This window comes from Heptranchias perlo, chromosome 5 (genome assembly GCF_035084215.1).
Source record: "Heptranchias perlo isolate sHepPer1 chromosome 5, sHepPer1.hap1, whole genome shotgun sequence".
Taxonomy (NCBI): Eukaryota; Metazoa; Chordata; class Chondrichthyes; order Hexanchiformes; family Hexanchidae; genus Heptranchias; species Heptranchias perlo.
In genome coordinates, this window is record NC_090329.1 from 46554931 (window position 1) to 46570812 (window position 15882).

The 15882-nt window shown below is 39.5% G+C and overlaps 1 protein-coding gene across 1 annotated transcript in view; it reads right to left on the reverse strand.

Annotated features, from left to right (window-relative positions):
* Positions 1 to 2933: 2933 nt before the first annotated feature.
* LOC137322152 (tudor domain-containing protein 6-like) overlaps positions 2934 to 15882 on the reverse strand; it is a 29372-nt gene continuing 16423 nt past the window's right edge. The window contains exons 3-4 of the mRNA XM_067985266.1: positions 14925 to 15026; positions 2934 to 3795 (exon numbers count right to left, since the gene is read on the reverse strand). Coding sequence (XP_067841367.1) covers positions 3326 to 3795; positions 14925 to 15026 — 572 coding nt within the window. The 3' untranslated portion in view covers positions 2934 to 3325. The remainder of the gene's footprint in view (positions 3796 to 14924; positions 15027 to 15882) is intronic.

The following is a 15882-nucleotide window of genomic DNA, read 5'->3' on the forward strand; positions in this document are numbered from 1 at the left end:
GGTGCAGTATGTTTTCTTTATAAAGTTATTTAAAGCTTCCAATTCATGACAAAGTACAATTAAATCTTGTTTTGAAAAATAAATTAGATATGGGGAAAATTTCTGTATTTTTCATTCAGTAATTTGGACACCAGCCTACTTACACATTGTCAATTGACAATGTGTAAGTCACAAGCAGGGTAACATTTTACCTCTAAAAAAAGTTAAAATGGCAATGATTTCCTGCTAATGTAGTAATTGATTGTAGAATTAGTTAATTATAGCCAAGCTACATATTAACAATGTGGCATGCATGCAGCACCAGAAGTCACTCAGGATTGTGTGGGATGCATATTATGGTGACCAAGCAACTCTTAGTTTATGCAAGGGTAGATGATTTAGGTTCTCTGCTACAAAACCCCTTTGTCTATACTTGTGAAAGTCAGAAGTATCTTTAACTTTATTTTCCTACAGCAGGGTCATTCCAATCATGTAATTTAGACATTAAGGTGGTGAATTTTTACAGGTTCACTGCTGTGACTTCAATGAAAGCCACAGAAACCCTGGAAAAACTGCGTAAACAATTTTTCTGAGGCTCTTCAAGTTATGGCAGATAAGTAGGCGAACCCCTGTGGAACTTTATCTACCGCTCTCTTCCCCCCCCACCCAAGTCTTATGTCCACTTGCAGTGAAAAGGTGACTGATGCATGCTTTTGGAAGGGCCGTAGCCATTTCCATAGGGGTGTGGATAAACCCATCTGACAGTAATAATTTTATGCCCTTATTGACTTCTTCCAACAGTTTGGTAACCTACATCACTTTAGTTAATTGGATGGGTTATGTCAATTCTAAAGTCTTCCATTCACCAAGTAGGCATGTGGTCAATAATGATCAGAGAGATTTTAATGTGCCCAATAACCAGGGTCAACACCTGACACTTACCCTCTATTGTCTGCTTACAGCATTTGAACATGGTAACTCACTTAAGACTACAAGCTAAACTGTGGTCATGTATAGCCCACAGATGCTGGCAGAACATAGTTGTATTTGCTTTGTTTGGGGGGGGGGGGGGGGGGGGGGAAGTTGGTTTACAATATGAATCATCCAAATGTTTGCATCTATTGTATAAATTGTTATCCAGAAGTACCTATACCTCACAGGCAATGTTATTATGGCTGGAGAACAAAGAATTTAAACTGCCTGCACCAGAAAATGACTAGTAAGAATAGGGTAATGTGTAGGAAACTGGCACTCACTTCAATTGAATCCCTTAAGGCAAGAAACTTCATGTCAACTTTGCTCCCATAAGTTGTCTTTTGCCTGTTGTATTTGCACCCTTTCCCATTACATGAACCCACTGCTGCTTTTATACCTACAGCACAGGGAGAGAGGACATAGGCAAAGATGGTGACTGACTGACAGTTGAGTGTATACTAAATGTGCCTGGTGTTTACTTTGTAGCTTCCCCCCCCATACCATAGTATCCACTTACTATATAACTATGGGTGTATCCATAATGCTACACTTTAGGTGAAAGATAGGTTCCGGTAAGATGAGCTTTTATTTTGAAGTGATTAGAGTACAATAACTCACATTGTGAGGCTTCCATGGCAACAGCCTTCAAATGGTGCATCTGTAGGAAAAGAGCCACTGGACAGTTAATCTGATTCCAAGCCAAAGCTGCCCTGCTATTTGGTGCAGTTAAGTATCGCAGAAAGTTACAGCACAGAAGGAGGCCATTTGGCCCACTGTGTCCGTGCTGGCTAAAAGAGAGCAATCCAGATCAATCCCACTTTCCAGCACTTGGTCCGTAGCCCTGTAGGTTACGGCACAAGGTGTCAAGAATGAAGGGAGACTGTTACCAGCAGCGTGCTAGATACTATGGAATCCAACATTGCTGCTACTTTACTAGGACTTCTTAGCCTATCCAACAGGTCTGCTCCAGCAAGAGATTTTAGCCACCCATGCCCCTCAGCAAACAAGTAGTCAGTTCTATGGAAGACAAATTCAAAATAAAAAATATAAATAAGCAACATGCAGAGCAGCACTCAAAAGTACTAAATAAAAAACATCAAGTCCAAACAGTCCTTCCATTTTTGTAAAGGAAAAGAACTTTGATATGAACAGTGAGGGACAACTAATTAGGAAAAGGCATATGGAAAGGTTGAAATTAATATGGTTTGTTTAGTACTGTGAAACAGTGTCTCATGAGCACATAACTGGAAAAACTCAATTATTCATAACCTGGGCTTACATACCAAATGTGTCTATGAAAATGAATACAAATTAGAAACAATAACCCAGTGATCTGGTCTGTAAGGATATGGACTATTTTACAGCAGATTATGGGGAGGCAAAAGGAGAGTACAACAAAGCAATTTCTACAGGTCATTTGGTACAATCGTGCCATGGTCAACTTTTTAAATTTCACGAGCCCTCACAAAAAAAGTCTGCATAAACAAGCTTTTATTTGTCATTTTAATTGAACACATTTTTTAAACAGGTTTCAGTGTACATAAAAGTATTTTGATGACTACTACTTTTGGAAACATCCTGTTTGGTTCTTGGACTCAGCAGTTGGAGTTGACTTACATTCCATAATTTAGAGTTTGTGAAAGGACTTTTTCCAGGAACCATGGGTGATTGCATTTTTTAAGCTGTAATATACATACAGAAACAATTCAAAGGCATTGACATTCTTGCATACTGATCAGGTTTCAGCAAGATTCACTACATACAATGTTTGCTTAATAGGTTTATCAATTCTTTTTTACAACAAGTATCTATGTTCATCATTATGGATGAAACATGGTCATTTTCTAACTGACTGGTACCAGCAGTAACCTTTAGATTCAATTCTATGCAACAGGCTCCATACCTGCTAATAAGACACTCTTCCGTTCCCCTCTTTTCTCCTCCCCCTTCCCCCCACCACCCCCCCCCCCCCCCCCAACAACCAGATTTAGGCATCTTCATGAGTAAAAAAAACTGGTTTGTCAAGTCAACTGGATGCACTTTTGAATCCTAAACTTAAACCTCCCTGAAGGTGAATTACTACAGCTACCCAAAATAAAAATCTGATGATTCATCTCTTTTCTAGGCATCTGATCAACCATATCAAATACAATACTAGAGCAGTGTCTGTATTTTAGGGCTCAGGGATTCATTCTAGAGACTACAGCATTCTTTTCCAATTTACTTTTAAAATCAGTTGGGCAATGTAAGGGTCTAAATGAAATGCTCATTTTCAAGTATTTGTAGCCTTAGTACTTTTACAAAAATCTTCAGGAGCAGGAATTATCAGTACATTGGTTTGCATATCTTCCTTAAAGACCTCTGACAACCACTACTGGAGGGAATCCACAGATTCTGCTGCAGATGTGCTCTCTACTATGCAGGTATTAGTTTCCACATTTTTGTTTGACAGATTTTCAAATTCACTCAAGTTTTCTGATGTTGGAAGTGAAGCAAAAGGAGTCAGTTGATGTTCTTGGTTTTGATCTGTGAAGTGTTTAAGTGATGCAACTTCTGATTTAGTAGAAGGAAACACAGCATCACTAACCTGGATACTGGCACCATTGATCAATTGTTCTTTATCTAATTCAACACTACCAACAGCAGCTGTCATTGCCACATGTGAATGCAACATCTGACAATCTTCTTCCTCACAATGAACTTCAGAACTAACAATTTCCTTCTGGGAGACATCAGTACTGGGGTTTGGATAGCTTGACCTACTGCCCTGGTGTTCACTCTCATTTTGAAGTTCCACAAAAGTTACATCAATATCAGCCTGAAGTATCAATAAGGGTGATCCTAATAAAAAAAAAAGCAACACAAGGTATTGGAAAAGTTAGAATTTCACTTATCTACTCATTCTCAAATGAGGTGTGTATGCTGATTGCATCAATGCTCTAGAAGCAAATGCACAGCCACAGTAGTAATCCCCAACCTATTGGCACCATAAAGATGACAAACTCCAAAGTGGATAACAACAGAGTAGCACAGGAGGACATTGGGATTGGACCAAGGACCAATGTCCTTGGTTCAACCCTGTGGCCCCAAATTACTTGGCTGCAGCTGGGTAAGCTATCTTGGAAAAGCATGCTGGACAAGATCAAACATATTGGGTTACAAATTTACTAGATGAGCCACCAACTACATTCAGAATACCCTGCAAGCAATAATGATACAGAATGCACTAACAGCCTAGTTATAGTTCCAAGTTTTTGTTCACATGTATAAAGCATGTAGATTACCAGCAGGCCCATTTCCCATATTCAAGTCAACTCAAACTCAATGCAGATTTGCTCTCTGTAGTTATCTAAGGCCAGGGAGAAATCCACTATATTATGGCTATTTTGTTCACTCTTTGCCATCTCAGCTGTTTGAGGTGGTTTAGGATGATACCGCATCACATCAAGGCCTGGGAGATGACTTACACGCTGCAGTTACCTGAACAGTTGTTTTATCTGCATCCTCCCTAGTTGGCACAACAGCCAGAGGCTGTGCGTAGAAATTTTTTTTTTAAAAGGGCAGATTAAGTTAACAGCATTGAGCACTAGTGACCCAAACATTTAATACATAATGTAACAGTTGCCCAGGCTTGTAACAGTAGCTTCGACTAACAAATCACAAAGACTTCTCTTATCTTCAGCTAACTGACCAGAATATAGAAAAGCAGGCCAATTACAATAAAATTTAGTTTAACATTAGTTCATCTCTTGTAGCATAGTTCATGAACATTAAAAAAATTCTTCCAGTAACAATCTCTGCTTATCTTCTACACTTGTAAGGAATCTTACAACACCAGGTTATAGTCCAACAATTTTATTTTAAAATCACAAGCTTTCAGAGATTATCCCCTTCGTCAGGTGAATGAGTGAAAGGTTCTCAAATCGCATATCTTATATTAGGCTGGGACACCATCACACCAATCAAAAGGTGTCGTTGGTGTTCAAACAGGCCAGTCACGGAGAACAGTACGTCCCAGTACACTGAATATACATTGTGTCAATTACACAGAGAGAGAAAGAGACCCAAATGGCGCAGAGAGAGAGAGAGAGAGAGAATTAAAAACATAACGTTAGTGAAAATCAGCTTGTGATTTTAAAATAAAATTGTTGGACTATAACCTGGTGTAAGATTCCTTACATTTGTCCACCCCCAGTCCATCACCGGCATCTCCACATCATATCTTCTACACTATTCTTTCTCATTCAGTCTGGTCTTTCTCCCTGCATACCTTGCTCAGGTCTCAAGGACTTTCTCACACTACTCTTTGTGCAAGTCTCAGTCTCTTATCTACACTGTTCTCTCAATGCCTGTTTGTCTTTGTCTGTATATCATTCTGCATGTCTGGGACTCTAGTCTCTCCTTTATGGTCTGTCAGTCTGTTTCCCCTGCGTGTTTGTCTTTCTCCTCTTATCTGCTACAAAGTCCTGGAGACAGACTTAGTCCAAACCTCGGATACTTTGTACAAAGACCACTTTTGTAGGTATGAGACACCAATAGGCCAGTGTAGCAACAGAGATAGGCAGTCTGGGAGCATGGGCAATTTGTTGCTGGTAATCATATGACTGGTAAGTCACATGGCCAGCACAGACTGCTCAGATCTGCAGAACAAATCACAAAATCTTGGAAAATATAAAAATCAAAGTTCTATACTCATAGAAAGATCTACAGCCAAGCTGTCCAGGAATACATTGAGCACAAGTGGTTTAGATACCATGAAGGGGATCACAAGCTGGGTATAATTGTTCAGCAAAGCACAGGTGGAGAGTCCAGAAGAGCAGGACTACTAAGGCACTCAAAAAGATGGATGCAAACCTGCAAGTGGACAGGGAAAATGAGGCAGTGGCTTGAGATGGAGGCAACCAATCTCAATTTGGTGATGCAGAGGCCAAAGCAAGGCACAGGAACACTCAAAATAGGTGTATGGTATGGGAGCAATTTGTTTGGCACATGTTACTTCATACAGGTACAAAAAAAAGTCAGCCACCCAATGGGGAAAAATTAGATTTCTATGCATATGCACTTTTTTTTGCATCTTTACTCAGGCAGACTTGAGCCATGAGATATCGAGTGTATACCCAAAGTCAAATATGTTTGTGAGGCCCAATGAATATATTGAGCTATGCAGGGGAAAGTTGGATCAACTAAAGATGGGATGATTACATTTGTGTTAGCCTCTCCTAAAATTGATTCTTTTTGTGAGTGTTTATTATGTTATATAAATATTATAGTGGGCTGAGTAAGGAACATCCATGTCAACTCATCTTGTAGAATTCTTTTAGGATTGGTAAATAATGAAAGTAGAAACTGGCTCCTGATAGTCACAATACAGGTGTTAAGATCTTTTGACGATTTTGCCCAGCAACAGGATTTAAAGTTACTTTGACTATTTTATTGTAAATCTTAATATATTCCTGCAAGTAAAACAAAAGAGGGGCCCCAAGACAGTAGGCAGTTAAAATAAGGAACTAGCTTTGGTGTTTCCTCAAACTGCAAATAAGTAATTCATTAGTTTGTCTCAGTTCTCAATAAATGTCTCACACACTGTGTTGGAAAGATTTTGATCACTAGGTGCAAACAGCCAGAAAATAAAAAAATCACTGACACCAGCAGAGGCAGTCTGCCTCAAAAACAGAACACTGCATGCAGTCAACTAAAGGCTGCAAGGACATGGTACTGGAGAGCAGAGATAGGAAATCAGTTTTAAGTCAAGCAAGATAACCCACTGAAGTGGGATAGCATGCAGGTTCATTATTACACAAGACAAGTTTTATTGATAGGAAATAAGTGAATCTGATCACAACTGTTCTGTATATCCACCCAGTATGAATCGTTAAAACTGCTTTTCTTCCTTTCAAATCTCGACTCACCAAGTATTCATTCAAGTCTGCCTTAAGAAATTGAAGAATTACATGTGACAAAGACACACATCTGGTCCAGATCACAAGGAAATGTTACTGTTATATTCCTGGGTTTCACTATCATATGAATAAAGGACATTATAAGACAACCCCCATAAAACTGTATGAACAGCAGTATTGGTTTTATTTATTTTAAACAAGGTCCCACTTTGATGCCATCTACCCAAGTGCTTTGACTGGCTTCAGATTCATATTCCAGTATGGGGCTGTCCTAAGAAACTAAAGCATCCTTCAACTTAAAACTCATCTGCTGAAACTCTCATCCATGCCTTTGTTACCTCTAGACTTGACTACTGCAATGCTCTCCTGGTTGGCCTCCCATTTTCCACCCTCCATAAACTTGAGCTCATCTAAAACTCTGCTGCCCGTATCCTAACGCGCACCAAGTCCCATTCACCCATCACCTGTACTCGCTGACCTACATTGGCTCCCGGTCCAGGAACGCCTTGATTCTAAAATTCTCATTCTGGTTTTCTAATCCCACCATGGCCTCACCCCTCCCTATCTCTAACCTCCTCCAGCACTACAAGATCTCTGCACTCCTCCAATTCTTGCCACTTGCACGTGCCCGATTTAAAAAAAAAATAAAAATCGCTCCACCATTGGCGGTGGTGCCTTCAACTGCCTAGGCCCTAAGCTCTGGAATTCCCTCCCTAAACCGCTCTGTCTCTCAGGTTCCTAGTATCTCATGTGGCTCCATGTCAAATTTTGTTTGAAAATTGTTCCTGTGAAGTGCCTTGGGACGTTTTACTACATTAAAAAAGGTGCTAAATAAATGCAAGTTGTTGTAAGCACAATTATAACACACATCTGGATCTTTTCTGTAGAAAAGTCGAAATATCTAGAAACTGAGTTTACGTTCCAGGATCCTCAACCAGGATTTTGGTGTAATTTATTAAAATGTTAAGTTTAGCTCACATGGGATTTAAATCCCCATAAGCAGCCATGTGCTGCAGGGCAGGGATTATACCTAAATTATTTCATGAAATGGTGCTTCCCTCAAACCATTTCAAACTGAGACAATGAAAATTCATTTACAGTCCTGTGAACTTCTACACCCATTATATTTGTATGGATTATTCATTGGAGAACAGAAAGGGAGAGTAGTTTCTTCAGACTTTGCCTAGGAGTGCTAGGAGAGGGTCAGAGGTCAAGCTCTTGGCTTCTGCCCAGATAACAAAAGCAGTTTTGCTCAGTGCAGAAAATCTGGAAGGGACAGTCATAAGGAATGAGTGGCACTTCCACAGGAGAGTAATCAAGTTCAGAGGAATTACTGGTCATAAAAGTTATATTTAGCCCAAGAGGGATGGTGTGGCATACATTGTTATTTTGTTATGAGGAACAATAAGCTGTAATTCACTGTAATCATTGTTTGTTCATGGACAGTTGGTAAAATAAAATTTGCCTGTTGGTTTATATTTGGTCTTACTTCACCAGACTGTTAATCAGTGCACCTCTTAGAAGACTGAACAAGCACATGGTGGCACGTACAAGATTACAGTATCCACTACAGATAACAAGCAGTTTTCATTGTTATGACCCCAAGTCATGTTGTCATAAGACTAGGTATCAGGCAACAAGGTAAAATCATAAGGGATGTGGGATCTGCTTAAAACAATGGGCATTTATGTAGCATCTTTAACATAGAAAAAAACTTTCCAATGCACTTCACAGATGTGACAAGAAAAAAAAAGATGCTGAACCAAAGATTAGGAGGGAAAGAGGTGGGTTTTAGAGTGTTTTAAAAGAGGACGGTGGGAGAAATTGATTATGCTAAACCAGAGAGAATATCTAGTGCAGACCTGAAACTTATAACAGTCAACCATTCAAGCCTTTGTCCACAATGGACCACAAATTCCTTCAAGATACAAATGAGGTCCATTGTGGTCAAAAGCTGAAATGGATGGTTCACAGGTCCCATGACAATCCTGTACGGGCCAAGTGACCTGATTTTAATGAAGCAACACTAGGCAAAATGCTGCAATCACAGGTACACGCTTTATGATCGAGAAGTATTTTATTTTAAGCACAAGTTTAGAATCAGGAATAGCAGGAAAATAAAAGCATTTCTCTGTTCAAAGTCCCATCTCCAAGAATTGGTGTTCTTGCTCAAAGCAAACATATAGGTTCTGCACACCACCACCTACACAGAGATAAATGAGTCTTGTGGATAATGCTACCTATTTTTATACAAATTGAACCACTATGGTATTGCCCATTAACACTGTGGCTGAAAGTGAAACCATGTAATTCTAAGTTCCAACCTAATGCGATACTAATGGGAACTGAGTGCTTTGGATGTTATCCATGTAGTAGATGAGCTTTAACCCAGAAAAGAGGAATCATTAAGACAGTAATGGACTAGAAATTATAGTAAATTGTTTCAGGCAGACTTCAAGGAGCTGGATCAATTCTCATTAACTTGCACCACAGCAAAAAATGAGGGAGAAGAATCTCAGATGCTGCAAGTTTCAAAAGCCTCACAATTCAATAAAATCTAAGGTCACACTCAAGTATAGCAATCCAGACACAAAAACTGAAATCTCCTCCAAAACCTTTAACCCAGAAAAACCACTAGGATAGCTGCTCAGGACCACATTACATTATCCAAGGAACCAGTTGCTACCTTGACTCATTATTTCAACTGCCTCCAGTCAATGTCATTGCATAAATCAAAATTAAACTTTATTGAATGGCAGAGCAGGCTCAAGGGCTGTATGGCCTATTCCTGCTCCTATTTCTCATGTTCTTAAGCAATGCAGCTATCCACAAAAGAAAGTCAAAGAACCTCTATTGTCAACCAAAAGCAAAATACTGCAGATGCTGGAAATCTGAACTAAACAGAAAATGCTGGAAAAGCTCAGCAAGTCAGGCAGCATCTGTGGAGAAAGAAACAGCTCTGATGAAGGGTCATCAACCTGAAATATTAGCTCTAGTTTCTCAGACCTGAAAAGTTTCAGGTCGGAGAAACAAAAGCTAACGTTTCAGGTCGATGACCCTTCATCAGAGCTCTGTTTTTCTCCTCAGATTCTGCCTGACTGGCTGAGCTTTTACAGCATTTTGTTTTTGTCAACCAAAAGCTCATTATGGAAACTAATGAATCCTGTAACATGTCAATGACACCCCCCTATCTGGTTGTCATTTGGCCATGCACCAGTCAGTCAATTTGTAACACTCAAGCTCATTCTCAATGAATGAGTGATTTCGTTAATGCTCAGCACAAAGACCAGGTGACCATTGTTAACCATTCTGGAGCCCTCAATAGGGTACAACATCCTCCCTCACGACAACAACTTGCATTTATATAACGTAGCAAAACATCCCAAGGCACTTCACAGGAGAGAGTTATCAAACAAAGTGGACACCAAGCCACATCAGGAGATAATAGGACAGGTGACCAAAAGCTTGATCAAAGAAGTAGGGTTTAAAGGAGCTTCTCAAATGAGAGAGAGGTAGAGTGATTTAGGGAGGGAATTCCAGAGCTTAAGGTCTAGACAGCTGAAGGCACGGCCACCAATGGTGGAGCGATTAAAATCAGGGATGCACAAGAGGCAAGAATTGGAGAACCACAGATTTCAGAGGTTTGTAGGGCTGTAGGAGGTTACAAAGAGATAGACAGGGGCGAGGCCATGGAGGTATTTGAAAACAAGGATGAGAATTTTAAAAATCAAAGCATTGCCAGACCGGGAGCCAATGTAGGTCAACAAGCACTGGGATGATAGGTGAACAGGACTTGGTACAAGTTAGATACAGGCAGAGTTTTGGATGAGCCCAAGTTTATGGAGGGTGGAAGATGAGAGGCCAGCCAGGAGAGCATTGGAATAGTCGAGTCTAGTGGTATCAAAGGCATGGATAAGGGTTTCAGCAGATGAGCTGAGGCAGGGCTGGAGATGGGAATACCTCAACAAAATCAGATCCTGTTAAAAAGGATGTGCAACACCTACCCAGGGATTCCCACAGGAAACATTGAGGAAAATCAATCTGTCTTAACTTCATGGATGACATCAAAAGTGATGTTCTTTTCAGAAGAAAACAATGTCTTCTACAAAGATACCTCTTCACCTGAGAAATTGAGCAATGACCAAAATCACTGCAAACAGATATAGGTAGAATTTTACAAATGGTAGTTTTCTTAATGTTGAAGGTTATCTATCAAGATAGACCATAATCTTATAGTAGAGGTCTTTAAGATAATGGAAGAGTTTGATAGGGTAGACGTAGAGAAGATGTTCCCACTTATGGGGGCAGTTCAAAACTAGGGGCCATAAATAAGATAGGCACCAATAAATTGAATAAAGAATTCAGGAGAAACTTCTTTACCCAAAGAGTGGTAAGAATGTGGAACGAACTACAATGAGTAGTTGAGGCAAATAACATGCATTTAAAGGGAAATCTAGATAAACATGGAGGGAGAAAATAGAAGGGTATGCTGATGGGATTAGGTGAAGATGGGTGGGAAGAGGGTCATGTGCAGCATAAACACTGGCATAAACCAGTTGAGCCAAATGGCCTGTTTTTGTGCTGTAAATTATGTGTAAGTGAATGGGTATGGGTTGGAAACTCTCCAACTACACTAATCAGTACTCGGAAAACAAAAGATATCTGGAAAAGTTGAGAGCGAGCGAGATCTCAGTTCAAATCCTATTTATCACCAGCTTCAATGCTCTATAAGGCCTGTATAATTGCTGAGGGATAGAACCTCAATTATTTAGAAGGCTGGGGTAGGTGGGGCAGAAAGAGAACAAGTTAAGTTAATTGAAGGCTTTCTCCATGCCAGTGCCGAGCCTCTCAACATTAAATATGTCTGAAACAGAGGAGTTTTCTTAAGAGTTACTTCAGCTTCACTCAATATTCTGCATCAAAGACGTCCCCACAGAATTCAAAATTTTACCCAACGCTTCTCTTACTTGTGACACTCTCCTAGTGTCCTCTCTTCCTTTATGCATGAAAATTTAACACAGGTAAGGTTGCTGTAGCATTAATTTGGCTGCAAGAAATTTCTTGCCTGTTGGTAATTTCCCCAAATTAAGTGCGCTCAGCAACTACAAGACATTAACTTGAAGACATCTGATTTTATTACAGCTAACTTTAGCTGTACTGATGCCCAATCTAGAGAACATGATCCCTAACTGCTTGTTGCAATGGCAAATGATGTGCACCTGGACAAAGTTCAGGTTTATTGACACACCAAATGAATTCTGTTACAGTCCACTGGCCTTGGATCAGCCACCATTGCACAGGCAAGCAACTATCAGCAAGAGTGAAGAGATGAAAGATGCAGGGATACTTATTGTTCTGCTTCTGAGACCACATTTCAGATTCTCATCTGAGGCTTGATTTTCAGCAACTGGGACAACAGGGACCTGCTGTATGATATTGAACATTCAAATGTAAAGGACTGCAAAGACAGACAGTCACCAGTCACACAGTATGAAGATCCTCTGCTGTCATCCAGTCTTCCTAAGATGCTGGGGTCCCAGAATAGTCAGTGGACAAGACTATTTTCTCCCCGAGTTGCATGCAAGTGCCTTGTAATTGGTAAACTAATCAAACCTAGAGGATAAAATCCCTAGTCCGAATGGATTGCCTATGTGCATATTAGAAGTTAGGGAAGAGATAGCAGAGGCACTATTACATACATACAAATATTCATTAGAAAAGGAAATAGTGTCAAAAGGACTGGCAGACAGCTAATGTTATTCCTATACTTAAAAAAGGGAGATAGAACAAGTCCAGGGAACTGTAGATCAGTTAGCTTAACGTCGGTGGTAGGAAATAGGTAATGGCATCTTTACTCAAAAAGATGTAATAGAAAATTATATTTTTCTGTTTCTAGAATAGTCAACACAGATTTCGAAAAGGGAAAGTCATGCTTGAATTATTTGAAGGAACAGAAAGAGTAGACGAATATATTTGGATTTTCAAAAAGGCCTTCGATAAAGGTACCACATAGTAGACTCACGACTAAGGTCAGAGCATATGGCGTCAGGAGACAGGTAGCAGAAGGGATAGCAAGCTGGCTACAAAACAGAAAGCAAAGTAGAGATTAAGGGTAGCTGCTCAAGACGGACAAAAGGTGGGAAGTGGTGTTTCATAGGGATCGATGCTGGGACACTTCACAATTTACATTATTGATTTGGACTCTGGAATCAGAAGTACAATTTCAAAATTTGCAGACAACACCAAATTGGGATGGGCAGTTAATACAAAAAAAGTGACAAAATGCAGGAAGACATTAATAAACTTGCAGAATGGGTATGTAAATGGCAAATGAATTTCAACATAGATAAGGTGAGGTGGTGCATTTTGGTAGAAAGAATAAGGAGGCCACATACTGCTTGGATAAGTCTAAATGAGGTCGAGGGGCAAAAAGGGATCTAGGGGTAGATACACAAATCAGTCACAATGCAGGTTAATAAGGCCATTAAAAAAAAGCAAACCAAGCACTGGGGTTCATTTCTAGAGCAGTAGTGTTAGAAAAAAAAAAACTGAAACTTGTACAGAACCTTGGTTAGACCACACTTTAGTACTGTGCACACTTCTGGTCTCCACATTATAAAAAGGATAGAGGCATTGAAGAATGTGCAAAAAAGATTCACACGGATACTACCAGAATTGAGAGGATATACTCATCAGGGAAGTCTGAACAGGCTAGGGCTCTTTTCTCTAGAAAAAAAGGCTAAGGGGTGACCTGATAATGAAAGGATTGGATAGGGTAGAGAGAAAATGTTTCCACTTGAGGGTGTCCAAAACTAGAGACCATAAATATAAAAGATAGTCACTGCTAAATCCAATGGAGAATTCAGGAGAAACTTCTTTACCCAGAGTGGTAGGAATGTGGAACATGCTACCATGAGAAGTAGTTGAGGCAAACAGCATTGATGCATTTAGGGAGAAGTTAGATAAACACTTGAAAGAAATGAATTGAAGGGTATGCTGATTGGGTTAGATGAAGAGGGGTGGGAGGAGGCTTGAGTGAAGCATAAATGCCAGCATAGACCAATTGGGCTGAATGGCCTGTTTCTGTGCTGTGCAACATTTATTATGGAGATTCCAGAGACTTAAATTGACAAGAATTCCAAACTCCTAGAATGTGGCAAAAACTTTCTGAACAGCTGTTTTGTACAACTAGTCATTTAAGGATAAACATTCAAGTTTTTTAGCCATGTGATTTTCTGCCCCTGCAAAGATCTTATACCATTTCGGACTCAATCCTAGATCCTAGTGCCCACTGCATCTTATTTGTCGCCAAGCCATTCCAGAAGACAAGTCTTAACACAATACACTCGAGCTGGGCTCAATTTCTGAATTAACTAACTAGATTTATTTCCTGAAATTAAAATTAGCTAACTAGCACAGCAGTAAAATCTCTCAACTGTCTAACCTGATCCAATATTAGCTTTGGGCTCAAATTTCACCAGGACTATTTTGGTTTTCATGCTTGTAGTTGACTGTGTCTCAGGCCACAAATTAAATGATCCGTTAGCCTTTGGACAGCCTGGCATGCACATCAATGGCTTAATGTTTCTTCCGACAGTCCCATTTCCAAGTTACATCATCTAAAACAAGCCTGAGACATAAGTCATCTTTTAGAAACCAGACATGCCAGAGCAAGGTGGCCATCTTCGACCTTCCCCAGCCTAATTTCACACCTACACAGTACATTGTAACACAAAAGCCAGTTCTACCTTTATCTACCTACAAGGGCAATACTATGGATTTTGTCATGAGCTGTGACCTAGAAGGCTGAACCTCAGGAGCATTCTATGACAATATGGAAGTATATACCTTGGAGGGTTCTTAAGCACATTAGGAGCTGAAATCAATACCAAAGCTGAGGCCAGCATAATGGGATCAGAACACGAGAAAAATTAGGTTATCAATCTAAAACTTAAATCATCTCGATCTGCATGTATTTGAGAAGTGTATTTAAGTGTAAAACAAAATAAAAGCAATGCTCAAATACACTAATACAAAACACTAGGAAAATTGTCAAAACTTCTTCCCTACCTTTTTCCACACTAGTATTAATTGTGACAGTTGCTGGAACTTTCAATGGAATGCTTTCCTCTTTCTCAGCATCATCTTTTTCAGTTACAGCTATCTGTAATCCTGCAGGAAGAAAAACATACGAGTGGATGGTACTCTTTAAACTAGTACCCAAAGATCCCATTTACAATATTCTGCGAGTGTCTGGGGTAATTTTTAAAAATTTCACCACCTGGGCAGTAAACTGGTGGAGCGGATCACCTGCCCTTTATGGAACCCGCCTGATTTTTATTCCATTAATTCCATGTAAAAACCTATAAATAGATAAAGTCTCAATGCAACACATTCAGGAATACATCAACACCAAAAAGGAAGATTATTTTCCTCCAATAAATTCTTCCACCTGTCATGTGGAATATACTCAGGATCTGACTCAAGTTCACTGTTCAGCTCTGTTCCATGAATACATTTAGGCTAATATTTGCATTCAAGGCATAACAAATTTTTCCTGCCTTACAACAGACAAGTAATCTTAAGAAAAAGGTAGCCCTTCTGGTCTGATCAAGATACTATTTAATATATATCTGTAAAAGTTCAATTATGAACAAATCCAGACAACAATATTCAGGTTGTTGCAAATAATAACTTTGAAGATGTTTTCCAGGGATTGATTTTCTTTTTTAAAAAACATTAGCTAATTTGGCCATTAATCAGGCAGTATGACCTTCAATTTACCCTGAAAATTTTCCTCTTACCAAAAATGTTGATGCATGCCATTTACAATCCCACCAACCACTTCAGCAAAAAAGTTTGAAAATTTGAAAATAGGAGCTCCAGTATGCAAGTTCTAGGATTTAAACTTCTGCTTGATTTTGCCATTTGGTTTTGACTTATTGATAAAAAAGTGTGTTTCATAGTGACACTACTGAATGTGTGTTCTATTTCTAAAATCATATGTAACAAGATAAAGTGAAGTAAT